This window comes from Leiobunum rupestre, chromosome 9 (assembly GCF_980474605.1).
Source record: "Leiobunum rupestre chromosome 9, qqLeiRupe1.1.hap1, whole genome shotgun sequence".
NCBI classification, from domain to species: Eukaryota; Metazoa; Arthropoda; class Arachnida; order Opiliones; family Sclerosomatidae; genus Leiobunum; species Leiobunum rupestre.
The window spans coordinates 38,604,575-38,632,345 of NC_143392.1; the positions used below are offsets into that span (position 1 = coordinate 38,604,575).

General features: G+C 40.3%; 2 protein-coding genes across 5 annotated transcripts in view; one reads left to right on the forward strand and one right to left on the reverse strand.

The window, feature by feature from the left end:
* The window catches only part of ci (transcriptional activator cubitus interruptus), a 71,301-nt gene extending 57,435 nt beyond the window's left edge, over positions 1-13,866 (forward strand). Inside the window, exons 1-13 of one of the 4 annotated variants that reach the window (XM_090159608.1) lie at positions 3,450-4,073; positions 6,384-6,583; positions 7,092-7,220; positions 7,288-7,473; positions 7,559-7,749; positions 7,871-8,101; positions 8,183-8,332; positions 8,407-8,571; positions 8,640-9,065; positions 9,135-9,288; positions 9,360-9,437; positions 9,505-9,584; positions 9,681-13,866. In XM_090159608.1, the coding sequence (XP_090015734.1) occupies positions 3,898-4,073; positions 6,384-6,583; positions 7,092-7,220; positions 7,288-7,473; positions 7,559-7,749; positions 7,871-8,101; positions 8,183-8,332; positions 8,407-8,571; positions 8,640-9,065; positions 9,135-9,288; positions 9,360-9,437; positions 9,505-9,584; positions 9,681-12,326 (4,812 nt within the window). In that variant the 5' untranslated portion in view covers positions 3,450-3,897 and the 3' untranslated portion in view covers positions 12,327-13,866. Of the gene's footprint in view, positions 1-3,449; positions 4,074-6,383; positions 6,584-7,091; positions 7,221-7,287; positions 7,474-7,558; positions 7,750-7,870; positions 8,102-8,182; positions 8,333-8,406; positions 8,572-8,639; positions 9,066-9,134; positions 9,289-9,359; positions 9,438-9,504 lie in introns of those variants that run through there. The other 3 variants (XM_090159607.1, XM_090159605.1, XM_090159606.1) reach the window with 3 other exon arrangements.
* A 3,436-nt stretch (positions 13,867-17,302) lies between these two features.
* LOC149927406 (uncharacterized) lies at positions 17,303-27,629 on the reverse strand. Its single transcript, XM_090159609.1, has 4 exons — positions 26,616-27,629; positions 20,431-20,465; positions 18,536-20,359; positions 17,303-17,862 (listed from the first exon to the last, which is right to left on the reverse strand). Exons 1-4 carry the CDS (start codon positions 26,650-26,652, stop codon positions 17,623-17,625), a joined length of 2,136 nt encoding a protein of 711 aa, XP_090015735.1. The 5' UTR covers positions 26,653-27,629; the 3' UTR covers positions 17,303-17,622.
* Between the last annotated feature and the right edge of the window lie 142 nt (positions 27,630-27,771).

Below are 27,771 nucleotides of genomic sequence, written 5' to 3' on the forward strand. Positions count from 1 at the left end.
ATGTACACAAAGTCGAAAGCGCTAGGCCTTGGATGATATTAGCGTAAGTTACGCCCTTAACTGCGGAATGACCTAATATTTAGGTTGACTATAAGGGTATTTCCTGAGTAGAAAGTAATTAATCAACTTTAATTACTTTCTAAGTGTCGGATTACTCGAGTGTCGTCTCCGTATAAAACTGTATAGGGCTAATGACAAAGGTGGAGTCCTCGGCCAGGCAAGCGTATCATTTAAGCGAGCACTCTTTTTAACTTCTGCGAACTCGCGCGAAGAGAATGGAATGGCTGCTATATAGCGAGGCTCCCCCTCCCCAAAAAAATTGAGTGAGGCGGGAAAAGTCATAAATTATTAGAAGCCCGTATCCTGTTGACTTTATTCCGAGTATCAGAGACGCGTTTAAATCGGCCAACTGCGAATTAATAATAAAAGCTTTCTAACGCGGACGCCGTCGCTACACGCTTCACTTGTTACCATCCATTATAACACCCCGTAGGGTAGCAACGAAAGCGAGGGGCGAAACGAATAGCGGAGCGGCGCGAAAAGCATAGTCTCATCTCGGATTGACGGCGAAAACGTCCCGAAAGAAAGTCATTAAAGGTATTTTTGCAACGGCAGCCCGGCTCGAATTATATACTTGTCCCCTTTTGGGAAAATAACATACACCAGAGAGCGCTGCCACCGTATAAACCCCCCAAAATGCCACGTTCAGGGCTGAAGGGAGAAAAGCTGATCATCATTATCATTAAAATCGCATCGGAGAAGTATATTATGTTATTTTGGACCATCGCTTTTTGGTAATACCGGCGGGTGAATATGACAGCGACCGTTGCTTTTTGGGTCGTGTTTGAACAAGCAATCGAACGCGAGATGGGTTCCCCTGTAATCAGAGAAATTGCTCTAATAATCGATGTTCAAAAACAATGCTAGCCGCGTGGTTTCGAGCTTCTGGAGGATGTCTTTGCTAAATGGAATAGTCGTGGTTTGGTGGCCCCTGTTTGTGTTTCGTGTTTGCGGATATGTACGAGGGGCCTACTACTGGAATAAAGATTAGAGGAATTATGTTTAGGGAATGACGTACCGATTGTATATTTTCTCAACTCTGACCTTCAGTAGGATTTGGTTCAGTCCTTTAAATGTAAGACATAAACAATTTCATATTTAAAATGAAGAATAATATTTAATTCATTGATTTATTCAAGTTGTAATGCATACAGTTTTTAATATTTGCTAACCATAATAGCCGATCTTACTCGATTATTTAGACAGCCTGGCAGTGGCGGCGCTAGGGGGTAGGCCAGGTAGGCCACTGCCTACCTGAAAATGTTGAGGGGCCCCAAAATCACCCTATAAGGGACCCCAAATTGATCTAGAAAGGGTCTCAAAATTGTCCCAAGAGATAAAATTATTGATAAATTACAATGAAACAATTGTCTATAATGTATTTAGAAATTTTTGAGGTATCTCCTAGTAAATAAAACCAGTTCTGTTATATTTGGACTCTTTTTACTGTTTTTAGAACTTTTTTGTTCGTCATGTACATCACTACTTGATTTTATTGAATCATTTCGTGTCGGGGGCCCATTTCTTTGGTTTGCCTACCCTCGCGAAAATTCCTGGCGCCGCCACTGCAGCCTGGGAAAATAGCTGACTTGCAGTTCCACTCTATAAGTCGGATACTAATTAGAAAGCACCCTATATTTAATATTTAAAAATAAAACATTATTATAAATAACACAGTCAATTACAATTGTGACTATTATTTGGTTTCAAAAATTAAGCTTATGTTCAGTCATTTTTGGTTGTTATTTTGGGAGAATGTTTTCAATAACAAGCCAGGGTAAACTACGCGAGGATAGTATTTGACTGTATACAATGGTTTGTATAAATATTAAACTGATAAATTATTCCAAACTAACTAAGTTTACTAGTTTGCCAGCTAAATCAGATCTTTCTAGTTCGATAAAAATCTGGAATTATACTTAAAAGGGATAAAATTATTAAAGAGTTTGCTATTCAATAGTTCCTAAATTAAATCAAATTACGATTAAATTTTTAAATAATTCTACGAATATTTTTCGAAATTCTTAAGAGTTAAAAAATTCAATCAAATTGTTTTCTTCAATATTTCAAAAATTCCTTTTTTTCTTAGATATCGGTCTACCATACAAAAAGTTTCATCTCAATCAAACACGTTATTCCAATCGAAATATTTAATCATAAAAATCATATGTAAAATTGGAAAAAAAATAGCCCGAAGGCCGTGAACGAGAATAAAAAATTCAAAAACCGAAATCGAAGAGAAAAAAAACTAGAAACTGGAAAATATTAACCCCGCAATCAAAATTTTTTTGCAAAATATATTCAAAAACATTCACGAGAGAAACTAGTCGATTTCTATGAAATATTGCCAATGATTGGAAACTACCAATAATTGGAAACTAACAATAAAAGAAGTTAAATTAATGGTTGCGAAAAGCAGAAAAGGGAATAGTAATGATGGGACAAATTCATTCCGGGAGAAGATTCTTTTGAAATCTTAATATCGCTTCATCGCGAAACTAACAGCCAACAAAGACCACATTGCCATAAAAAAAACCCAGTACGAGCAACAGTACCGCTCACAGCGCTTATTATACCATTTTATATCGTTCTTTACCCTCCCCTTGACAACGGGAGGGAAAAACGCGTAAAAACTAGAGCTTTCGGGAAAGACTATCTATCCGTGGTAAAAATAAATTTTCAGCGAAAAAGCGCCAATTTTGAGCGCAAAAGCGCAAAAGAAGAGGAGATGGGGAGGGGCTGGTAAAAACGCGCTCAAAGTGGACCCGCGGTACAAAAGAAGAAGTATTGGTAACTATCGAGGCCTATTTTTCACAACTGGCCAAAGCCTCTTCTGGCATCTGTCAAAGTACGGCTTTATATGTCTATTCCATCGCTTCGACGCCTACGGCTTACGGCATTACTCATGGGCTGGTCCCGTGGCCCCTACTTGCGCCCCTAACTAAAATTGACTGATATACTAGCGAGCGAGTTCGCGCGAAACGAGAACCTTACCGCGAATTGAAGACTGAAGACTGATATCGGGGTACCGTCTTCGCGGTTGTAGTGTACGGTGAGACGCGAACTCTCGATACAATCCCGTCGGTGCGCTGGTAAGTGAGGCTGGCACCGACTGCCCGTAATAGCCAGAGGAGGGAGGCTGCCACTTTTCCTTTCCCTTCTTCTTGCAATCTCTCTCTTTCTCCGTTTTCTTTCTTCGCCGCGAAGAGGAAGCTGGCTCAATCTAAGAGCCCCCTCTCTCGGGGGCGCTTTCTCTCTTATTAGGGACTCGGAAATCTTCGCTGGCTCCGTCCAATTTCGAAAAGGAGGCTTGCTTTCCCCCGCGCGCAACTCGAGCGAGCACCGGGGAGGGTCGGCCCGCGTGCGCTTTTCGAGAGGAGCGCTCTGAAAGGCAGGGTTTCGGGAGCGCGCTGCGGGGGAATAGGAGGAGCCGCTGGGGATCCTGAGAGAGAGAGAGCTAATGTCATCGCGCTGGAAGGCAGAAGAGATATCCCTCTCTTCTTCAACAGCGAGACATCTGCATTCCGTCCCGAGTCGCTTGTCAGTTATAATGGCGAACGAAAGAGGAAACGCTTCTACCAGTCCCAGCGAGGGAAAGCGCTTCTTGTTTGTTTACGACTCTAGTCCCTGACCATTCTTCATTCCGTCAGGAACGGAGCCAGTTCGCGCCCTCCGATCCGACCCAGTCGTCTTATTGTTGTCCGCGCGGCCATCCTCGAGGATAAACCGAGCGAAGACGATTTTGGAATTTATTCGTTATTGTGACGCGAATCGAAGAAACATTTATCGAAACGGAGAAAACGCGAGCGGCGGTTTCATCGTAATGACTCGTGATCCATGCTGGAACACCAATCTCATCGTACTTTTTCATCGGCTTCTCCCGCAGGTCTTCCCGTTCAGTTCCCGAGCGCCTTCGCGGCCGTCAATGCTCCGATCCCGTTGGACCAGCGTACCCACGAAGGCAGATATGTCTGGGAGCCCCGAATACATCCGCTGGCGCAACCGACTCACGGGTAAGTGCACTGTTTATTCATCGTCTAGTAACGCTCTCTAACTAGCGCCTAACTTTGGTTGAACCTGTTGGCGGATATGTTAAATTAGGTGATCCACCATAAATATGGAATTAAATGGATATAGTCGTCTAGTGTAACATACAAGTCAAGAACCATTACTTAAGTTGACAACTTAACATTTCATTGGTGTCACCCTATATAGTTTCAAAACGGTTATTAGGTTAGTAAGAGTGTTAGGTGGATTGGTAATTTGTCTTGGGTCTGATCGTTTTCGCCAAAAAACTGCTTATAATCTCAATTTCCTCCAAATTTGTTAGTCGTTTTTACTTTTTCGCGTAGTTCGTAGCTCTGGATTATTTAATGGCATATAATAGGAACTTTTATGTATTGAAAAGGCAAAAATTGTAGCTATAGAGACTATATAAATTCGTGGCATAAATAATTGTGTTGCCATAAATTTAAATCCACTACGTTAAAGTTATCTCCTTCATGTGACTAGAGGTCGGCGGAACAAATAAATTAACCCCAAAAATTTCAATTAATCATTAAAATTAGTATTATTTGTTTTATACGAATAAATTATACGATTAAACAACGATTTAACATGCAAAATTAATCATTTTTTTTTTAATATTTCTGAATAATTCTCGGTTATGGATAAATATAAACAATCGTATAATTTCTTATTCAAACGCTGACCTCTACATGTGACTTTAGTACTCCACGACTAGTGTAAAAGTTAGTTCTAGTAATTACTTAGAAAAAAGAACGATTTTTCGTACACTATAAAAACTCTTAAAGAGGTGCGTTACATGTTTCGGCGAAGGCGATTACGCCGCCGTTCTGATTACTGAAGATGGGTCTAAAATTGGTCTATTGCCTAGTAGAAATCCATAAATAAATTGGGCAAATCTTTGTAAAAGTTTAAGCGTTAACTTAAACACACTTCCATGGCTAGATCAATTTAACTTGAGCATGACTTAAAGTTAGCGTTGAAACTGCACTATCTAGATTTTAATTTAAAACCAGTGTGAACAGCTCCAAGAAATAGAAAACGTATAAGGTATAATAAATTATATTGGTATGAGTCTTCCATTACCAAGCTAAATGATTTTAATAAGGGTTAAGCTACCGTCAAATCTACATTTCTTTCGCGGAAGACGCTACCATTAACAAAGTCGTTAAGCGAAGGACGTGGTATACGCAAATACAAGATTATTATACAGGGTTTCTCTCGGTAAAGACGTAAATAACAATTTGGGAAGATTGAGAAGCTGTTGAAATACGGGCCTTATACAAACTACATACTTAAAGAGATGTCCCCCACCAAGCCGCCGAGATCGCTTACCAGTCGCCCATATGAAATCATCATTCTAGCAACCGCCCACGACACGTCTTTCAATGAAGAGAACTTTCAATGAAATAAAGATGGTGACGGATTTGAAAGTTCATCAAACTCAACTCGAGAGAGAAATACAAGTATTACCGAGACATCCAAGACGGGCCAACTTAAGTTTATCACGAAAATAAAAGTTCCGCGCTATGCCTATACCGAAATCGGGCAGCTTTTTAACAGTAATGTCATTAAACATCCCGTCTATTAAGATGGATTTTACGAGAAAGACAAAATATCAAAAAAAATCGAGGTAACAAAAAAACCAGTTTTTGGACGGTAATCGGAGAAACGCGCGCGTATATAAAATACTAGAAAAAAAGTCATAAAATAAAAATCCTTGGAGAATATCAAATTTGGCAACGTTAGGCGAAAGGCCAAAATGAAATGTCACTTTGGTAGATATTACATTCCACTCAACAGCGCGAAGATCCGTCTAAATTGATAGAAAAACTAACAACGATCGATAACCACCGCCGACGAAAAAACCCTGAGAAATTTCATGAATTATACATTTTTTTTAATATAAATGATGCGGATGGCAAGAATAAGTTATTCGCGAACTTAAATACCCCGAGAGACATTATCGAAACCTCCGTAGCGAAAAATACACCTTATCCTCCTCCTTTTTTGCCTCCTCACCGTTCAAATATATCAAATGATTAATACCAGATTTCTACCTAGGGCTGTGCGACTCAATTTTCCAGCGAAAAATTATTATAAAAAATAAATAGAAATGCGTTGCCATACACGATTCAATCTCGGGGTTCTTTAATATTCAACGTGCCACGGCGTTAATTACCATCCTTGTTCCTTATTAATAGAACTGGCTTACGTATTAAGGCTGACGGGTTGTTTTTTTTTAACTTACTCGAGGACACATCCCCGTCGATTTAATACCATCCTATCAATTACAGGTTGGTGTCTAATGGTGGCAGCCCCGTGCTGACAGACCTGACTTTGCTGTCCCAAAGAAGGTCCCATCCCAATGGACAATTGGACGGCTTTCACTCGCCGTACTGTCTCAGTCCCTACGTGGGCGTGGACCACCAGTTCTACTCCCTCCATGCCAGTCCCACTGTCCCCATGCGAGGCATTTCGCCCGTTGACCATCGAGGTAAGTTCTCGCTCGCTTTCTACTCGAAATTAAAACCTCGTCTCGACTAATGGTTCTAAAATGTAAATAGCGGCGAAATAGCGGGTTTACAAAAGGAACACGCTGAAGCTGAGAGCGAAATTAAGCGAAGATAAAACCACCTGGTTTTGATAGAACGTTCCGTAATTATTTAGGGAGTAAATGTTTAAATTAAGAAGGCGGGCATAGAACCTTTTTCGCGTCTCCTTTAGCAAATATTGAAATGTATTTTCCCCTCCCAAAATGTCTTATTATTCCTGTCAGCGGGCCGAGTTTTATTCAAACAATGTAACGATCTCTTCCCGGTTATAAATCGTCTTTGAGATGTCCCTCTCGTAGAAGAGGACGCGTAGAATCATCAAATTATAATTAAGAAACCGCCCATCATTCGCGGTTATCAATCAAACGAAATTTAACACTCTCAGCACGTCGAACTACCTCGAATAGTAACAATTGGCTTTACCGCAATAACTTTCTTCCTTCCACGCAGGGTTGCCCGTCTCATCGGACTACTTGCAACAGCTTTCGGCCATCAATCAAAGGAATATCATGGCCGATATGCACCCGCAATTACCTCCCAGTTCCATGGCCAGTAACGACTTACCCTTTTACGTCGATGGTAAATAAAATACAAAAGTCGTTAACCATCTTCAATTACTAACGAATTCAATTTAACACGAATATAGGTTCGAGAATGGCCAGTCCTAGGTCCGGACTCCGATACGGACGCAAAAGGGCCTTGTCCAGTTCGCCTTATTCGGAGTGTTTCGACATCAATTCCATGATCCGCTTCTCGCCAAATTCGCTCATGTCGTACTTGAATGGTTCCAGGAGTTCCAGCGCCAGCGGATCTTACGGTCACTTATCCGCAGGTATTAATTCACTTCCAAACTGTACCGCGCCATCTCTCGGCATTTTACTATAGAGACGTCTTCGTTGTCGTTTGTCATTTACGAGCAGGTACCCTAAGTCCAGCGTTCGGAGTCCCTCCGTCGACGGTCCCGACGCAATTGCAGCAGCTGCACCATCTGATGAGGCAAGGCAGTATCGGCTCCCCCGTCATGATGCCCTCCAACGCCCAACAGCCTCTCTTGACTAGTCATTTGTATTCTCCGTACAATTCCAACAAACTCGACGGGTTAATCTTAGTAAGCGTCGTACCTAATTGAATCTTCATATTTTCTTGTCGTAAAATCGTAATCGATTTATTATACGGCATTTGAATTTTGTCAATGATTCGATTAACAGTCTCCGGTGTTTTTTCTCTAGACGGAACCGATGGGCAGAGAAACGGCGAGCAACGTCGTCAGCAGCACCGTTGACACGGAGGAGGGCAAACTATCCAGAATCAAGAAGGAAAAGAATCTGAATTCCGCTCACGACGACGACGACAAAGACGGATCAAACGACCTCAAGGACGAACCGGGTGATTTCATCGAGACCAATTGCCATTGGAAAGATTGCGCCAAAGAATTCGCTACCCAGGAGGAACTGGTGAAAGTAAGAGAAACGGTCCTGTTTAGAATTTCAAAACAAATCGGCCCGCAGCCACTAACGGTTGGTACTTTATTATTCCCGAAGCATATCAATAGCGATCACATCCACGGTAATAAGAAATCATTCGTCTGTCGCTGGAAAGAATGTTCGAGAGACGAAAAACCTTTCAAAGCTCAATACATGCTGGTCGTGCATATGAGGAGACACACGGGGGAGAAACCCCATAAGTGTACTGTAAGAAACATTCGTCACGATTTTCCTTTCGCTGTCTTAAAGACGCCCTACTAAATGCGCTTTTCTGAACGTAGTTTGAAGGGTGTTCCAAAGCTTATTCTCGCCTGGAAAATCTCAAAACGCATTTGAGGTCTCATACGGGAGAAAAACCTTACATGTGCGAATATCCTGGTTGTACCAAAGCCTTTAGTAACGCGTCGGATCGAGCCAAACATCAAAATCGAACCCATTCCAAAGAGGTAAATGCCAACTCTCTCTTTAACTCGAAAACGGGGCTAAATTCTAATGTTTTAAATCTCTATAACAGAAACCTTACGTCTGTAAAGCTCCCGGTTGCACGAAACGTTACACCGATCCCAGCTCTCTACGGAAACACGTGAAGACAGTCCATGGTCCCGAGTTTTACGCGAATAAGAAACATAAAGGTGGTGATGGCGGATCGGGCGATACGAAGGACGACAATCCCGGGAGCAATCAAGGAAGTCCAAATTCGGAAGAAGGAGGAATAAAATCGGTGTCGCTATCCAGTCCCAGCATGAAGTCCGAGGATCAAGGCTCTCCTCAAGACCTTGGAAGTCCCGGCGAAGATATCACGCTGACAGATTCCATAGGGTTGCCAAATCACTGCGGGGAGGACGCGCCCATCAGCGACAACAGCGTTTCAACGACGAGTGGCCAAAACGAAATGGCCGACGTGGAGGCCACTTGGGACTTGGTCGAAACTGGCGTCGAAGTAATACCTTTAATTATTCAAAATTGTTGACTCAGAAGTCAGAACTAATAATCCTTTAAAACAACTCAGCAGGGTGACGAAATCGTAGCGGCGGTTACTTGCGGCGTAAGTTCAAGTAGAAATAACGAAGAAATGAGCATAAGAAATCGTCTGAAAAACAAACTACAAGCCACCTTTCGATCGCCAAGGTCCTGGTTTCCCAATATACTACCTTCCAGAGATGGTAATTTGAGCACAGTTAATCAATTTTCATGACTTAACATAAAACTTATTCAAATTTGGATTCCTTTACAGGTAATTCGAGACATTCAGGACCAAAGGGAAGCTCTCAAAGAAAGTCCTTCATGGATATCTCATTTTCAACTAAAAACGGTATGAAGATAATTTAAACCAATTACGTTTACGAGTTAGCGCCTAACAAATTAACTTTTACCAACAGGAGATAATTCCAAGCAGACAACCATAATAAATACTCAAACCACGGCAAATGTCAGAAGGGACAGCAGCACCAGTAGTACTGTAAGCTCTTTTTACAGTAGTATGTGCTCTGATCTGAGCCACAGCACTCAGAGTAATCAAAGTACTCAGAGCACTAAAAGTACCGCTACTGCTCAGGCTCGAAGAGAAAGCGAAAGCTCCCACCATTTGCCTCCGAGAGTCAATTCTCCGTGCGACCCGATTTCCTTGGGGAGTTCCAGAAAATCCAGCGATAGCCAGTCGAGTCTACCTCCCAGTGTTACCGCCCATTTGCAGAGGATCCATTCGAGAGCTCTGGCAGCTCAACACCTCGCCCAGACCTCCAACCTCGTCGTGCAAAGACAGGGTAGCGCTTTGGCCAGTACTTCGAACTTGAGTCTCAGTAGACAAGGTTACCAGCCAACTCCCACTACGCCAATGAACACTGATTCCAGGGCAGAGAGCTCGGCAACACTGAGACCTTCTAGCGTGGTTCCAAAGTCAAGGACTAGTCCGGCTAGAAGTTGTAACGGTGGTGCCCCTCAAAATTCGCCTCCTTCTAACGGCGCTTCTCAACAGAGCCAAGTGAATGGAATTAACATGCATCCCAACGAAAATATCGTTCTCGACCAGTGTGAAGAAAACCTACCAATTGAAGAGAACTTGGATTTGGTACTTCCCGACGAGATGATTGGATATATCAACCAAGTGCAAAGGGTAGAACCAGTTTGCGAACAAATGCCAGTATCACCGGCATCCACTCAAGGATCGGTGACTTGCATGAATAACCAAATGCAGGTGGATGTGAAACCTGTACCAAATATCGTGCCTTATGAGGAACCGAAAGTTCTTCCGGTTAAAAATAAAAACTTTCCCGAAGCTCAAACTCAAAATAACAATAATTCTTATAAAGGACAAGTAAACGCGACTACAGTAGCGATGCAACAGTCCAATAATCAAATCAAACCTGTCGTACCAATGAGTCCGCCGCAAGTGCCTCCAACAGCTTCAACGCAGCAAGAACCACCACACATTCCTCAACCAGGTCTTCATCAAACGCCTCAACAAGGCCAACATTCGATGCACCAACCCGCGCATCCTATGTCACGACAAGGTCAACAACCACCTCACCCTATTCACCATCAACAGCTACCAGTACAATCAGGCCCCATCCCCATGCAGGTTCAATCGGCCGCTATGCCCCAACATATGCATCCTCAACCAAACCATAATTTTCATCAGCAAGTACCTCAACATTACCATAATAACTCGGGGATGCAATCGAGCCCCTTCAGCCAAAACTCCGCCGGCTGCTGTAACAACAGTTACTACAACCAAAATCCGCAAAATCAAACTGATTATTCCGCTAGTCAGCACCCGAATCAACGTATTGGAAGTGAGTTGTACCCGTCTAATCATTCGTACGCTAGTGGAATGAACTGGAACAACGGTTCGCGAGCGCCAATAAACAATGGTTCTACGTGTATGGGCTCGCAACAGAGACCAGCCATACCTCACGAACATCAAAACCCTTCCATGTGCACGTACAATTACTATCATCTGTCGCATAATAGTTCGTTGACTATAACATCCCCACCGATGCAACAAACGCCACAACCGCCAGCCAACTCATCCATTTGCAGTTCAGCCGGTCCGATTCATAATCAGTACATGAACCAACATCCGAGCGTGTGCCAACAACAACTCCCGCCAAATATGAATGTTAGAACTGCTCAACAGAATATGGAACAAATGTGCCTTCAAAATAGCCAGCATTCTATGAACCCGATGCAAAATCACCCGAATCCTAATTTAGCCACCACGACAATGAATCAAAACTACGCGCCTCATTACGGTACCGTCGGCCCTGCTAACGACTACTATCGAAGCAACATGTCCAGCGCGAGCATTTGCTCTCATCAATCGTACGCTCAGCCAAATAGACAATACGGTCAACCTCAGGGAAGCCAATGCGGTCCACATCAATACAACAATGGCTATTACAATCAAAATCAAATGAACCCCAACAACGTGCCTCAACATCAGGTTGCGCAACAACCCCATCATTGCCCGCGCGGTTCGTACCAGCAATACCCGTCCATTCGAAGCCCATCGTCGAAAGCGTCCTGTTGCAGTTGCAAAACAAACTTGAAACCCGAAATTCAATGCAAAAGCGTCAGCCAATCATCCTTGTCCAACATGCCTCCCGAAGCTTATCAGAGGACTTTAGAATACGTTCAACAGTGCCAAGAATTCATCTCGAGTAAAGACTCAAATTGTAGCGCTAAAAGCGATACGGACTCCACTAAATTGCCAATCGGTGCTAACGCGGTTCCCTCCGTGCCAATGCCCGTGTCTCAAAATACACTAATACCGGTACCGCAACAAGTACCAGCTCCTGCAAATCAAATTTCGATGGCGTTGAAAAATTCCGAACTGGGTAGCGCGAACCATCCAATTCCTATGGAACCCGCGGACGATAACGTGGCGGAATTTTCGCCGGGCTGCAACAAGGTCACTAGTAGCACGGACAATCCCGATCTTCTGGTAATGGAAGGCATACACGAAGGAATGACGGACAATTCCTCGCTATCTCAACCGATGGCTCCGAACAGTCCATCCATCGCGATGATCACCGAGCCGTGCCTGCCCATTGATAACGCGGACAAAACCCCAAGTTACGGAGCCACCTCGAAACCGGGTACGCCGTCATTGCTCACCACCTCAAACATGGTCATTAACGACATGAATTCAACCCTCTCATCGCTCATGCAAGAAACAAGGTACCTAAGAATGTTGCAATAACGTAAAAACGCTCCGTAAGAAGTATTTTAGTAAAGTGCCATTTTGGGAAACCGAGTTCTACTTTGGAAACGAAATATTTCTCAGATATATTTTGAATATCCCGAACATGTATGACATTGTTAATTATATACATGTAAAAAAAAGTTTTGTACAAATGTAAATTTCGCGATTTTGTACATGGAAAACTGTACTATTTTGGTATGACTTATAGTTAAAAATTCGTTGTCTTCCAAACGAAAGAAAATGTATTTTAAACATTTATAAATAGTTTCACCTTCACTATCGCCTCCCCCCGCCCCGAAAGAAATATTATATATGGTTACGTTATCACCTAAACAGTTCCTATGTACCAATTTAGTAGACTAATACTCTAGTAATCATTATTTTGTACATTAGGTCAACAACCGTTTACGTTCAATTTATTCATGCCGGTAAATTAAATTATGCTTCATTTAAACATTTTTCGTTAGATAAGGTGAAGACCCGGAGTTAAGTTTCGACGGTTTAAAGAAACTTCAAAAGTATATCAAAATAATATGGTGCTTAAAAACAATTTTTAAAAAAGCGATAATATATGGGCTCGTTAAAGCTGTTATTTCATGAAAACCCGCCCTCTCCATCCGCCAAACACTGTGATATATAACATTACATGTATAGTTTCAAATGAAAATCTCAGGATTGTCTAAACCATGGTTCAATAATAATTATATTTAAATGTCAACCACCCCGGGGCCTTCCGAATTGTCGTTTCTATTAAAATTTTTAAATTAACTTTTCCCCAATTTGAGATACGCTGCCACCTAGGAGCAACAAACACAACACCCCACACAAGGAGAACGCAACCCGTCAAAAGTCATGGATTTTCTTGTGTACGTTTTTCATTGGCTAGACTCTTTAGCGCCTGCTGCCATCGGAAGGGGAAAATTCGGAAATTGTCTTCCCTCCCGCCCGTAAAACGTTCAGCGTAAAGGCTCGTGACGCTCGTCCAATGAAATTCGTACACAACCCTTCGTTAGCGTGTCTAAAGGCTAGCTGCGTTCTCCTTGTGTTTGTTGCTCCTAGCTGCCATTCTTAAATTTTTATCATTTATACCAAAATAAATCTTACCTGTTAGAAATACCAAATGAATTCATCAAACTAGGAGTATTCAACTTTGGTTAGTGGGTAAACTAATACGTTTAGAGATCCAACTTCTTTATTTTTTATATTTATGATAAATTTAATTGGCTGCCATACCTTTTGCGGCGTCCGTTTAGTTTCACAAATGCACGATAGATAGCGCCATGGTAAAAGGAGGATTTTAAATTAAATTTCAGCTTCACATTAATTTTAATAGATGGCATGGGTTGAATACGCCTAGCTTTATGAACTCCCGGTCTCAGATAATATTTATTTCACGTATTGCTCTAAATCATATGGATTAAATTATATAAAATATACAACTTCATTTATCCTCTTCGTTTCAAATGGTTCAGAATTTTTGAACAAAATAATTTAAAAATTCAAAAATTAACTCTGTACTTTAATATAAGAAACAGAAGACAGCCCAATATTAAATGCTTGTTATAAATTAATAAAAATATGTATGTATAACAGTTGGTTTTTCTTCCGCTTATTTATGTTCATGATTGATATTTCACGTTGAAAGAATAAACTACAGTAGCCAGTAGGTGGTTTCTTTTCGCTTGCTCCGGGATTTGGGAGTAGGGTAAGAAGAGTAAGGCTATGACGTCATTTTACTCCGATTCTGTTGTGGCGAATAGTTTGAGTCGGAGTAAAAACGTTTTTAGCTAGCAGGCGACAAAATACAATTTACTCCTGTACACCTCCTTTTCAGAAGGAGTAAACAGAATAACCCTAGTACTCCGGAACAAGCGAATAGTTTATGGGCCGGTGTAATTCTCATCCCCGGGACCGGAGAATGAAACATTTTAGGGTAAAAAGAGTACACTGGTAGTCCGAGAACAGGTGATAAGAAACCTATAGTAAGTGAACGACGTCAGGCCATAGAAATAGAAATGAGACTAGAAGCATGGTTAGATTGTGGTGAGATGTACGAGTTAGAAGGCTGCCATGAGAGTGGAATCGCCAATATTCTTTGTGGAAGCACGCCATCTATTTAAAAAAACTTAAATCTTCAATTTGTTTTAATAGATGGCGCACTTCTGCGTGGATTAGTAGCGATTCCACTCTCAAGGCAGCCTTCTAGCTAGGAGCAACAAACACAAGGAGAACGCAGCTAGCCTTTAAACACGAATTTCATTGGACGAGCGTCACGGGCCTTTACGCTGAACGTTTTACGGTCGGGGGGAAGACAATTTTCGAATTTTCCCCCAGCCAATGAAAAACGTACACAAGAAATCCACGACTTTTGACGGGTTGCGTTCTCCTTGTGTGGGGTGTTGTGTTTGTTGCTCCTAGCTTCTAGGATGCCCGTTTTCCTTGAGATTACCGGATAGCGCAGTGGTTCTAATCTCATTTCTATTTCTATGGTTTCAACTCGCTTGCTTTGAATTTGGGTGCCGTAGTTTATTTGCCGGATATTTCGCCGTTGACCCGAGGGGCACGTCACTATCATGATTATTAGGACATCATGATTATAATGATTAAATCATGATTAAAATAATTAAATCATGATTAAATTAGATTAAATCGCGATTAAATTAGATTAAATCGTGATTAAATTAGATTAAATCGTGATTAAATTAGATTAAATCGTGATTAAATTAGATTAAATCGTGATTAAATTAGATTAAATCGTGATTAAATTAGATTAAATCATGATTAAATTAGATTAAATCGTGATTAAATTAGATTAAATCGTGATTAAAATGAATAAATCAAGATTAAAATGAATAAATCAAGATTAAAATGAATAAATCAAGATTAAAATTATTAAATCAAGATTAAAATTATTAAATCAAGATTAAAATTATTAAATCAAGATTAAAATTATTAAATCATGATTAAATTTGATTATATCGTGATTCCAATGATTAAATCTTGATTAAATTAGATTAAATCTTGATTAAATTAGATTAAATCTGGATTAAATTAGATTAAATCTTGATTCAATTAGATTAAATGATTAAATCAATATTAAAATGATTAAATCAATATTAAAATGATTAAATCAATATTAAAATGATTAAATCAATATTAAAATGATTAAATCTGTATTAAAATGATTCAATCAATATTAAAATGATTCAATCAATATTAAAATGATTCAATCAATATTAGAATGATTAAATCAATATTAAAATGATTAAATCAATATTAAAATTAATAAATCAATATTAAAATGATTAAATCAATATTAAAATTAATAAATCAATATTAAAATTAATACATCAATATTAAAATGATAAACCAATATTAAAATTATTCAATCAATATTCAAATTATTCAATCAATATTAAAATGATTAAATAAAAATAAAAATTATTATATCTGGTTTTAACGGATTAAATTTAGTTAATTAATTATTCGTCAGGGCAATACAGGTCTTGGCACAAGTGATGGAGAACGAAATCGAAAAATCGCCTGCCAACAAGAGCTACAACTGGTAGCAGAATGTCAAACTCGTTGATCCATCATAAATATAGACGTTCATACTCCCTTTAAGCCCAAACAAAGCAGAATGCGAAATTATGTTTCAAATCAATAACATGACCGATACTTCTCTGTAAGAGACATTATATACTTGTCTAATTTTTGTAGTAATATTGTATCTAGTTAAAATAGACAGTCTAAGGCAGCACCATAAACTTGTAAGAGGAACTTGTATGAGGTGCAGACTGTCCACACAATAAGTTCCCGCTACACGTTTCCAGGCGCTGCCTTACAGCAAGTGGCGGCTTTATCAAAAAAGTTTACAAAAATGCTTCTAGGTGGCAGCACCTTCCGGGGACTTTAAGCAAAGGTGAGTTGTCTGCGATCTATTGGCTTCACGAAACCACGTGTTTAATAAGCTAATAATCACGTGGTTCCTAAAAGCCAATCAACGCGAGAAATTCCCAATTAGCCACACCTTTTAGGCTAGATTTTGATGCTTACTCAACTTGTTTTGATTTATAAGCTAGCGACATCTAGTACGAGATAATGCAACTAGACAGGAGCCTCCACTTGCTCACCTCTATTAATTAATTTAGCTTTTTGATTAACAAGCTATTCAAATAAAAGCTTATCTATAATATCACTAGAGGTTATAAGGACTAGATAGAACTGGTTGACTTTGAAAAGCGACAGTAACCCAAAGGTTTGATTTCACCTCGAGGCACTTGAAGTTTTTGACGCTCGAGGTTGAGTTCGGAGCATCTTTGATAAAAATAGCTATTCAAATTAATTAATTTAGCAATTTACAAAGATAATCACTTACAAGGAGAGTATACCGAGGTGTTTATTGCCGATTTTGTTCAAAGTCGGGCGTGATGTAGACCTTTTTTGAGGTATGAAATTTCCCAAAAGGAGACGTTGCACTACCCATTCGATTTGTTATGGCAACCGAAAATGTTTTTGACCACTTAAAACAAAAAAAATCTTCATTTAAAAAAGCATGGGATTTTCTCGGTTTCACAGGGTACAAAATTTAAAAAAAAAAAATTTAAAATCACGAAATGGGTAATTTGGACCACATTTAGGTAAATTTCATAAAGTTTCGGTAAATTGGAAAATTTTTGGGGTAAAATTTAAATTTTTTTTGGGTAAAATATCTAGTCTTATTTTTGTTTTAAGTGGTCAAAAACATTTCCGGTTGCCATGGCAAATCGAATGGGTAGTGCAACGTCTCCTTTAGGGAAATTTCAAATCTCATATAAGTCTACATTACCCCCGACTTTGAACGAAATCGGCAATAAACACCTCGGGTACTCTACTTGTTACAGTAGTTCAAAAATCATTGACACGAGGATGCAATTCGTAGCTTTAGCTTACAACCGCGATAATTTAGTACATTAAAAACAACGATGATGTAAAAAAAACAATAAAGAATTATTTTTAATTTCCGAAAATATTTTCCCTCTCTATTTAGAGAAAATATGAAATTGGTTTTCCTATTTACAACGCAAAAGTAAATGCGCTTTTACATCACAGAAATGTTCATTTTTGCTGAGATTTTTTTGAAGGAATTTTTCTATTTTCTTTTTCTGAAAAACCATCCGCAAGATCCACCTTTATCGGACGATGAAAAAATAACAACCTAAGGGATGACAACTTTGGCGGCTTTTTTATAATAACAACAAACGAAATTAATGTTCTCTAAATTTATGCTATAATTAATCGACGCGTAATCAAGTTATTCCTTGGATGGTTTTCGCTGTTTCTTGGGAGGTTTCTCGTCCGGAATCAGCTGCGTGGTGATCGGCGCCTCGGTGGTTTTCACTTGGTAGAGAGCGTCGTTTCTGTCGTAATGATCGGCCGATTTCGGACAATTGACGGTGTTGGCAAATCGACACGTAAACGTGGTTTGATCGTACAAGGTGTAATTTGGACACAAGAAGCTGTATCTATTGGTGGAGTGACAGTAATGGAACACCTATTTGCCATAAAATAACAAAAAACACAATTAGTTTCGAATTTTCTCTACGTGACGGCTATGTGGGTCATTGGAAATTCTAGGTAACCGTTCATTCAAATAATTGGAAACAACTTTTTTTGCAAGTTAAGAGGCGTGGATGTAGGCCTCAACTTTAATCATTTTGATGAAAGGAACCGGAAAACGAAATTATCCGCCATTTCCACACGGGATTCTAATAGTCTAAAACATTAAGTTCACCAAAAATGGACACACCCAGCTAACCTTATGGTATATATAAAGTATTTATCGCCGAAGCCGGTAACGCGTCACCATTCAAAAGTGGAGAGACTACGGGTAACGATAGAAAGTATTTAAAAAACTAGTTTAGTTTTTTTTTAATATCGCCAGCGGCTAAAATATTCGTTCCTTCCATTGTGGTCGTTCGGTGTCCGTTGGTTCCAGTAGCCCACTTTCCCCCTCTGTGACCACATTTTGGGCGTATTACTAGGAGCTTTAATTTTTAAACATTAATTTCTATTTATACTAGTCGTCGTTTGAATATATCTCAGCGAACTACGCCCTCAGTGGATTTGAATGAAAAATAACAATATGGTTTCCGAAGATTATAAATATACCTCACCAGTACCCACCCCACCCACTCTAAAGAGGAGACGCCGGTTTGTAACTGTACCTGACAGAAATGAGGAATACTGGCGTAGAAACCATCGTGTCTTTCGTCGCAGTTGAAGTCTATGTCCTCCGGGAGGGTGATGTAGAAAGGATAGTCCACCAAACTGAATCCTTTCAATTCGAAAGGGAAATTTGGATCACCTTCGTAGTCGATAATCCTGCCATCTTTGCGTTTCTCTAAATTCACAGGTGGAACTCTCGTGGATGGTCTCGGCGAGGTTGTCGGTCCTCTTCCTCGGTTGCCTCTCCCGCGTCCGTTGTTCCTGTTCCTGTTTCCTCCACGATTTCGGCCACTGGGAGCGTTATCGTAGTCGTCGTAATCTTCATCGTCGTAGTCGTCGTCCCTGTAGCGGGAAGAGCCGGCACGACCTCTGCCTCTGGAACCACGGTCTCTCGGTCGATAGCGCCTTTCTTCGTAACCATCATCGTCGTCGTCTCTCTCCTTTGGCCTGAAACGACCTCGGAACTTATTCTTTTCGGTGGAAGCCGCTTGTCTGGAAGAGTTTCCGTAACGAACCACTGGTCTGGGAGTTGTGGTGGTGGTCGTGGTCGTCGGGGGTCTAGGTGGGGCTCTTTGCGTCACTTCTCTAGGAACGGATTGCTCTTCGTATTCGTCTTCGTCATCAGGGTGTTCCAAAACGACAGCGGGTTTCGGGGGTTTTACGGCGAAACGAACCCTACTTCCGGACGGATTCCTTTTGGGGACCGGAGTGGTTGGCTTCTCGATTACTTCTTCTTCGTCTTCGGGGGCAGCCGTGGTTGGTTTCCTCCCTCTCGGTCCACCTGGTCTCCTGCGGTTTCCAGCTGCTGGTCGCGCCGAAACGCGTCTGGTTGGAGCGGGCGATGAAACAACCGGTTCGTCTTCGTCGTCTTCAACTGCTGGTTCAGTCGGCTTGGGAGCCGCTGTCGTACGACCGAGCCCTCTGCGATTTCCTTGCCGTCCACGAGCCGGGGCTGGTTTGGGCTTAGCCGTCGTCGTTGGAACTTCAGTGGTGGTTGTAGTGGTGGGCTTCGCTGGCCTGGCCGGACGGCTGGGTCTAGCGGCAGCGGCAGCGGCGGGCTTAGCTTCCAGGGGAGATTGACCACCTAATATTCTGGAAATAATATCGTCCGGAGGAGGTCCGGCAGAGGAGGGGGCGGAAGACCTAGCGGGGGCAGCTGAACGAGCGGGGGCAGCTGATCGAGCGGGAGCCGCTGATCGAGGGGGGGCAGCTGGTCGAGCGGGGGCACCTGGCCGAACGGGTTCAGCTGGTCTTTCTGCTGCGGCTGCTGGCTTAGGCCTGTTGGCTCCCGGTCGTCGACCAGGACTTCTAGGAGCCTGAGTTTGAGGGGCACTAGTAGTGGTAGTGGCTGGTTTGGTGGAAGGCCGTCTAGAAAAGGTACGAGGTGGACCGCTGGTCGTTACGGCATTAAAGAAGCCTTCGTCGGGGTTTTCGTTATTTGGATCTGGTACGTACGGTCTGTAAGTGACTGGCTTTTTGGTCGTTGTCTTAGGCTTTCGTTGACCGGGCGGTAGACGAACCGGTTCCGGAAGATCGTAGTCCGGACTATCGTCTGGAAGGCCCCCTCTGGCTTCTTCTTCTTCGACGTAGGTGGGGGCCGGTGGCGCTTGCGGCCTCCGGATGGAAGTACCGGGTTCGTTTCTGACCACGGGACTAGCTACTTCTTCCTGTTTCTTCTCTGGAACACTTACGGGTCTCCTTTGGTAGGAGACTGCTGGGGCTGGGGCTGGGGCTGGGGCTGGGGCTGGCTCTTCGTCTTCGTACTCGTACTCGTACTCGGGCGCCGCCGTGGTTTGACCCCCTCTTCTGACCTGTCTCTTTTGCTGTTGAAAAAAATACAAGGATCAAGACGCATTCTCTAATATAAATACACTTCCGCGGAGAAGATACGTACCACATTATGTTCGGTTCCGCAGGGTAAGAACACTCCTAAAAATAATACAAGGAATTTCGTAAGATATCAAATTCTAAGTGAACGTTATATATTAGCGCGTTACTCTTAAGGCTAGTTTTCACTAGATCAAAACGCCGCGACAGCCAACATAGACGCAAAAAAAAATTCCGTTAGGCCTGATACATTTTTCGCGTCATCGTTCACCGTCGCGGAGTTTTTGTACTAGTGAAAACTAGCCCTTATTGATAAAGAAATCGAAAAAAATTGTCCTCTTCAGCGATTTAAATTACACCGAAGATATCCGTGGTTGTGGCTTCTTTTCGAAACTTTTTCTTTCAATTGCAAAAGGAAGTTTACCGCTACGAAAACTAGTTAGAAGGGTTCCAGGAAAGCCGTAACGATTTGGAAACTTAAAGAAAAAATAATAATACAAGCCCCTCTTTAACCTACGACCCACTTGAGAACGAGAAATATTGGAAAGTCGTTCCTATAAAGACCGGGTCGCGAAAATTTGCATATCTAAGAACTATACAGAAAAACCCAGAATTTGGGAACAAAAATCGGAATTTTTGTCGGATACATTTTGGGTCAAATAAACACGTATATTCGAGCCCTAGTGGGCGCGAATTCGGGCCCGAAATCAACTCTTTCCGAATCAAATTTGTAAAAGATTCTCGTCTATTTTTAAAGGCGAAGATTCCTAAACGGGGAGTTGTTTCAACTGGTTCTCTCGAGAAGCGAAGGACTGGTATAGTAGGGCAATGACTGTAAAAGTGCGCCCCAAACGGGGTCGACAGAGAACGCTTTCACTAATGTACTAGTTTTTCTCGTGGCGTTGCCGTTGAATAAGCTTGTACGTTGTAAGCTCGCGAGACAAGGGGGAGGCGTATATATCTTCTTACGGATTTTCCTTTGACATTAACACCAGGGTTCAGCTAGTGAAAGATTATTTTTTCCACTCTTAGTTTCTAAAAAAAGGGTGGTTCACTTTCGACGGAATATTGATAGATAGAAGTGGCGTTTCTGCGGGGCTCGCGTGGGTTTTATACGAATTACGTGCAACTTGCGACTTTTTCGCTTTTCCACGGTTTGCAAACCATACGCGTACGTGAAACGCAACTACGAATTAAACCGGGTTCAAGATCTTCTAAAATATAAAACGAAAGCTAATTTAAAATTCACCCGCCAGTACATTGACTCTTAAAATTTTTCAGGATCTATTAGAAATAATTAATGGCTAGCTGCTATCCTTCAAGATTTACCCACGCCCTACCACAGGGAACAACGATGCTAGTGATATACATTCCCTATTTACCCCTAAGCATTAAATACACTATCGCAATTAGAACTTATTTCAGAATTTTAACAACGTTTAGAAAGATTGCTCGCTAAATAATAAAATATTATTTGGAATGACGTAAATATAAAAATACAAATATAGGTTGATTACGACGCATTTGTCTCTGGCTGGATTCGTTACGACCCTAAACATCAGCCATCCGTGTTGACGGTGTCCTTAAAAAAATATTTCCTCGGGATACAGAAAAAAAATTCGTTCTTGATAGGCCTGTGTATAACGAAAAAACTTTCCTTTGACTAAGCGAAAAGCCATTATTTTCGATTTTAAAGAAATACGCTTTCTAACCATGATATTTAGAGTATCGTGTTAGTACTACGCGAAGGCAAAAACTAGAATATCAAGATATCAAGGTACGATATAACTAAATCATTTATAACAGACAACACGGTCGTCTAGACTAAACCCACACGTCTCAAAGACCGGTATTCGAAAGTCTGCGGCTTTCGATACGTTTATATTAGAAATTTACGGGGCGCTTATTAGAAAATGTTCTCGCATCCGGGTCGTTTCTGCGAATCAATCCGAAGGGTGCCCGGTTTAAAATTGATTGATGACCTCCGAATATCTTCGAGGTCGTTCGTGTCGTTAGAAAGGGTTCTGGACGTATTTCCAAGGACATACAAGGCCTAAGAGCAGATATTTTTCAAAGTCGAATATTAATTTCGTCGCAAGCCGGGGTTTTCAACCTGTTTCTGGAACGATTTGCTATATTTCTTTTAAATTGGGCCCAAAATTTATCATCCTAATATCGCAAATTTAATCTTTTTATCGGAGAAATATTTTCAACGTTAATTGTTTAAATAATTAGTGCCAGCACTACAAACTAAAGGTATTGACACAAACTATAGGTAGCTCATAGACTAGTACGACCTGCAAAGGCAGCCATCATGACCAAATGTACCGTGAACCTTCTAATGGAAGGGATTTTTACAAACAACTTATCCAAATGTCTCTTTGCATTATTACAACGATCCTATTTCAATTTGGTACAAAATTTTAATAAAATGCATGAGTAGAGAAATAAATTTACGAAAACAACTGCAATTATTTTCTAAATCAACGAGCTAGAATTTAATAAATGGTCAATTTCCATCAGAAAGACTCGTAAACTATAACCAATTAAGATCAGAAACGAGCGATTATATCCGTACCAGATTGAACCGAAGTAATTCGCGTATAAATTTTGATAAAAATGACTTTGTTTAAGCCGACACACTTTTACGAATGACAAACTTCGATAATTAGACTCTCTAAAACAATATCAGTTCAACGAAACAGGACGACGAGTGGACGAGGGCAGATGGGGCGCCGAGAAAGCGACCAGAAAACGGAATAAATTTGCTTTAATTAAGCTCGAGGAAGGGAGGGGGCAATTTAGAAAACAAAACTTCCGCCAGAGGGAGTTGAACGGCCTATTTAACAAATAACCCTAACGATACGGGGAAGGAAAAAGGAGCTTTCCACGAGCCAAATGAGCGCCGCGACTCGATGAGCAATTAACGATGACACGATAACGCGTCAACGCTTGACTAACAATCTAGAAAATGTAATTCTCCTCGCTGGTCATCCGTTTGTCTCGCTTCGATATTAAAACGACGAAACGATGATCTTGAGTGAGGTGGGACAAACCAAAGGCCTCGAAATCCTTAAAAAGCGTGCGAAAAGGAAGGGGAATTCTAACGGTTACCTTAGCGGTTTCCGCTTAATAATCATGGTCAAATGACAAATTCCTCTTTGAGTGATATCGAGCGACGTACCGTGAAGTTTGGCATAAAAAGAATCTGAGACAGAACTTTCCGTTACAATTCACCCAAATTTCGCTTTACAGAAGGAGAGATTTAATGTTGGTTTCGAGACCATCCGGTTTTTAATTAGACCCCATTTTTTTCATTAGCATTCTGATAACTACGCCCAATTTTTGATAACCGCTTCTACATAAACGCAAATAAAAGTTGGCCATTACTTCCAGCTAAGCAAATTTCGCTACACCCGTACCTACGCAACCTTGAGAAGATAAAGAAAGGGTTAACCTTAATTAATATTCAACAATATTAATATTCAAAGTACAATATCATAATTAAATTAGATCTTGACGAATAATGGAAATTGGGCCATGGGTTAACCTACGTCGGATTTACGTCAATGCTGTACCGAAAATAATTTATTTCCTTGACAATAATTTAAATAAAAATATCTAAACAGAATTAATATTAAACCCAATAAACCTATTCCATCGTCCCGAATTAAGTTTAAAAAATGAGTTATAAAAATACAAGCGACACAATTTCAAAGAAGACACCGATAGTGTCGCAACATGTCAATTTGTTTTTGGGTAAAATGAAATACTGATGCTATTTATAACGACAATTTTTCTAAGAAGAAAGTTCCATTTTTTATTAATATTGGAACTCTTCAAACGCTCGCCGGAGAAAGCGTCTAAGAATCCCATGGCGAGCTGACATATGTAAATAGGGCAGGGGCGCAATCCAAGAAACCTCCCGCTGTAAGCTACTCTCTCTCCATTTTTAATTACCAAAATATAGGCGTCTTGCTTGGCACTTTTACTTGACGAAATTATCTACTGAGCTCTAAAATAACAACGCCCTGTTATTCAGACATGGACCTATCCCATGAGAGAATTTTGCATATTTAAACTAAATCTAAAAATCTACTCCCTTTAAGAAAAGTCTACGACTTGTACATTAGTATTTGATCAATTTCTAATAATGTAAATTGTTAAAATTATGATTTATAAATCATATTTTCCCTGTGTAATAATTATAGAAAGTCTCTATAATAATGTATTTTCCTGTATTATTTTTCTTGAGAAACGTATCTTATAAAAACAGCGTTAATAAATGTATAATTGGTAATGTAATCCATTTTATACTTTTCAGATGATAAATCTTGTTTAATATTACGTGCACCAAATTGTTCGTACACCTAAATATTTCGTGCACCAATATTTCTAAACTAAAATGTTAATAAAGTCTTAACACCCCAGTATATGGACCAGCCTTGCTAGATTTGGACCTATTTCCACGATGTAAAAAAGTTGCTTTTTTGGAAAAACAGGTTGAACTTTCTCCGAGATATGCCCTGGGGCAGATAATAGATCCCAATTCCCAATTCCACACCATTGTTTACAAATTTGTAAAAGAAGTTCACGTATATTTTAGCCATCGTTATTATTCCTAAATACGTTACATTATATTGTTAATTTAAAACTATCACGATCTCCGACGTTTTAAATAAATACACAATAATGTATTCAAGAAAATGTAATCGGTGTATGTATGGTTTGACAACCGAATATACCGGTTCAGAAATTTCAAAACTTGAAATATTAATTTTTGCGCCCATTGGCTACGTTGCCAAGTAACCGTTATTGCTCTAGTATCGGTAAATGCTAACGGGTTGCGTGAATAACGAAAATAAAAATTAATAAAATTTACAAAACTAATTGAAAAATAAAAGCCCATTTACGAGTTAAAGATGGGGAACTTTTTTGTGTTGGGGAGGTGGAGCCAAAATTTATTTTAAACGAAAACAGGTTGGAACTAGAATGAATAATTTTTGAGATACAGAATCTTGCAAGTGCCCTACCAGCATCTTCCAATTTTGGCAAAGGGTCCAATATACAAAAGTCTACTAACGCCCATACGAGAAAAAATACTTAAACTCGCTTGAAAGACAACGTGAAAGCCAAATTATACTTAATATTTATCCAATCTACCAAAATTTCCTGTTGAAAATTTTCAATCCTAGCACAATATGGTACCATAAACTTTGAAGTGTTTTTTTTTCTGGTAAAAAAAAACTATAATTTGAAAAATTACAAAAATCTCATAAAGAAAGGCCAAATTGAGGTAAATGCCACTTGAAAGATTTTTGCAGTAAAAGTCTCGTACATGTCACGAATTAAATCTATTACCATTAAACCTACGAATCTCTTCCGGGCAAATGTAATATTTGACAAAGAAAACGCTTTATTGAAATTTAAAATTCAGGCTGGGTTGAGTGCGAATCATTTTTGTTTTTCCTTTTTAGATGGCTATCCGAAATCGCCTGGAAACATTACTACGTTTAACTTAGGTATATTGAGAACCATTTATCCCTTTTTAAAATATAAATAGTTTTTTCAAGTTTAAAAATCACGTACGGGGTTTGTAAAATTCCGATCTAAGGTGGTTTTAATTTTAACACATTATCACTTTCAAGGCTTCGTTCCCGAGCAGCGGGAAAAATGCCGTTTTGGGAAAAAGTTGCAATTATAAATGGAAATTGATTTAAAGAGAGGCCACACTTTCCAAGATATATCGCCATAAACAAAAGTATAAAGTAAACTCGGTTCACTCCAGTGAATCTAGGATAATATAAATTCGAGATTCAATTGTTCGAGAGCAAACACACGAGATTCTCTTCTCATTTGCCTATTTCAAAACGCTATTTTTATCTCGTAAAAATCATGGTCCGAATTTTTAAACACGCTAGCGTATTTAAATTCTACGACGTTAAACTAAGAGAGAATTGGGTACACGCGCCGTAGCATAAAAACAAAAGGGGAATAATACACAATAGCAGTACCAGATACCAAATACTATCGTGATAAAAAAAAAACAAATCTACCCTTAAAAAAAATCTCCGTATAAAGATAAATATAACTTTTGAAATTTTCACGTAAAAATTTCCTTAAAAGATTCGTACTGCCACATACCCATAAGTTTTAAATAAAATTTCTCAAAACGAAATAATTAATAGTTAAATAATTCTTCGATTTCTTTTCACAAGCGTGATAAAGATTATACAAAAACGTAGCGCTTACCCAGTAGCAGAACTGCAACCGCCAACCAGAGCCTCATGGTGTGGTGGATCTTAGCGAGTTCCTTCTGGAGCTCGCGGAGGGAAAAGATCACCGAGTGTGAGGGCGACTTTCTAGTCTAGGCTGTCCGAGAAAAAGAAATTGCAAAAGTCTATCCTAGCAAAAGCGGCACTTGCTCCGTGATTGGAATCGCGCGCGTAACTTTCCAAGACGACGCTGAGAGTGCGGGTAAGGCAGAACCACCACCGCCGTCACAGGGGAGGGGTACCTAAAGTAAGAACACGAACGGGGGGGGGGGGAGGAAATCACAAGTTAAATATTAAGGATGAAAATTTGTTTTAAAGTAACCGAGGGGGGGGGTGCGCTGGCAGCATGCGCGAATGGCGTGGAGGACCAGTGTGTCTGATTTCCCTTCCCTGACCTAAATACCTCAACCAGATCAAGAAAGCCTTCCGGAAGCTAGGAGCGTACAACTGGAACTTGTAGCGCAACGCAACACTAGCCTAAACACTTTTTTCTCCGTATTTAATTTTTCCACTAACTCACCTCACACTAGATGATTTGTGTCGACCCATCCCCTCCCCCCTTCATTCTCTAATTTACAAAAATCAAGATTTGTGTGGTTTTTTTTTTTCATTTCGTTTCGGCAGCTATCGTGTCTTACATAGGTGTGTCCGCTTTTTACCGGGCGTAATTACTTTTGAGGAACCACCTTGGTCGGCGTCGCTTATGGTTGGAATACGCGTAACCTTTCCTCTCTCTCTCTTCGGTGTATTAGTAAATTACCCTTCCTAGATAATGTCGCGGTTCCAATTATCAATTAAATTTTCCACATCGCCGCGTTAGTAGGGGGGTTTGTACAATATACCTCGATCATGACCAAGGTGAAATCGAATTCTCGATCGCTGTAAATAGACCCGTTAATTGAAACGACCTAGATCATGGCGGTTGCCCCGTCCTACGGATACGACGCGATTAAAATGGGCGCAAAAATTAAGGAACCAATTATTTTGCATACAATTGTAATTAACCAAGGCTTTGAGCCAAGGATGGCATTTTGCTACGCGGAATACCAATTGGAGACAAATATTTTACGATAAATTACGCGTCCGTGATAATACGAAACAAACAGCCTTCTAAATTTCTATCAATATCAAAA

Excerpts from the sequence above, each read along its gene's own strand:
- LOC149927406 (XM_090159609.1), bottom strand. The coding sequence starts at position 26,652 with ATGAGGCTCTGGTTGGCGGTTGCAGTTCTGCTACTGG. Across the intron at positions 20,360-20,430 it reads GCGGAACCGAACATAATGTG|CAAAAGAGACAGGTCAGAAG; the intron begins GTACGTATCTTC and ends TTTTTTCAACAG. Across the intron at positions 17,863-18,535 it reads GTATTCCTCATTTCTGTCAG|GTGTTCCATTACTGTCACTC; the intron begins GTACAGTTACAA and ends TATGGCAAATAG.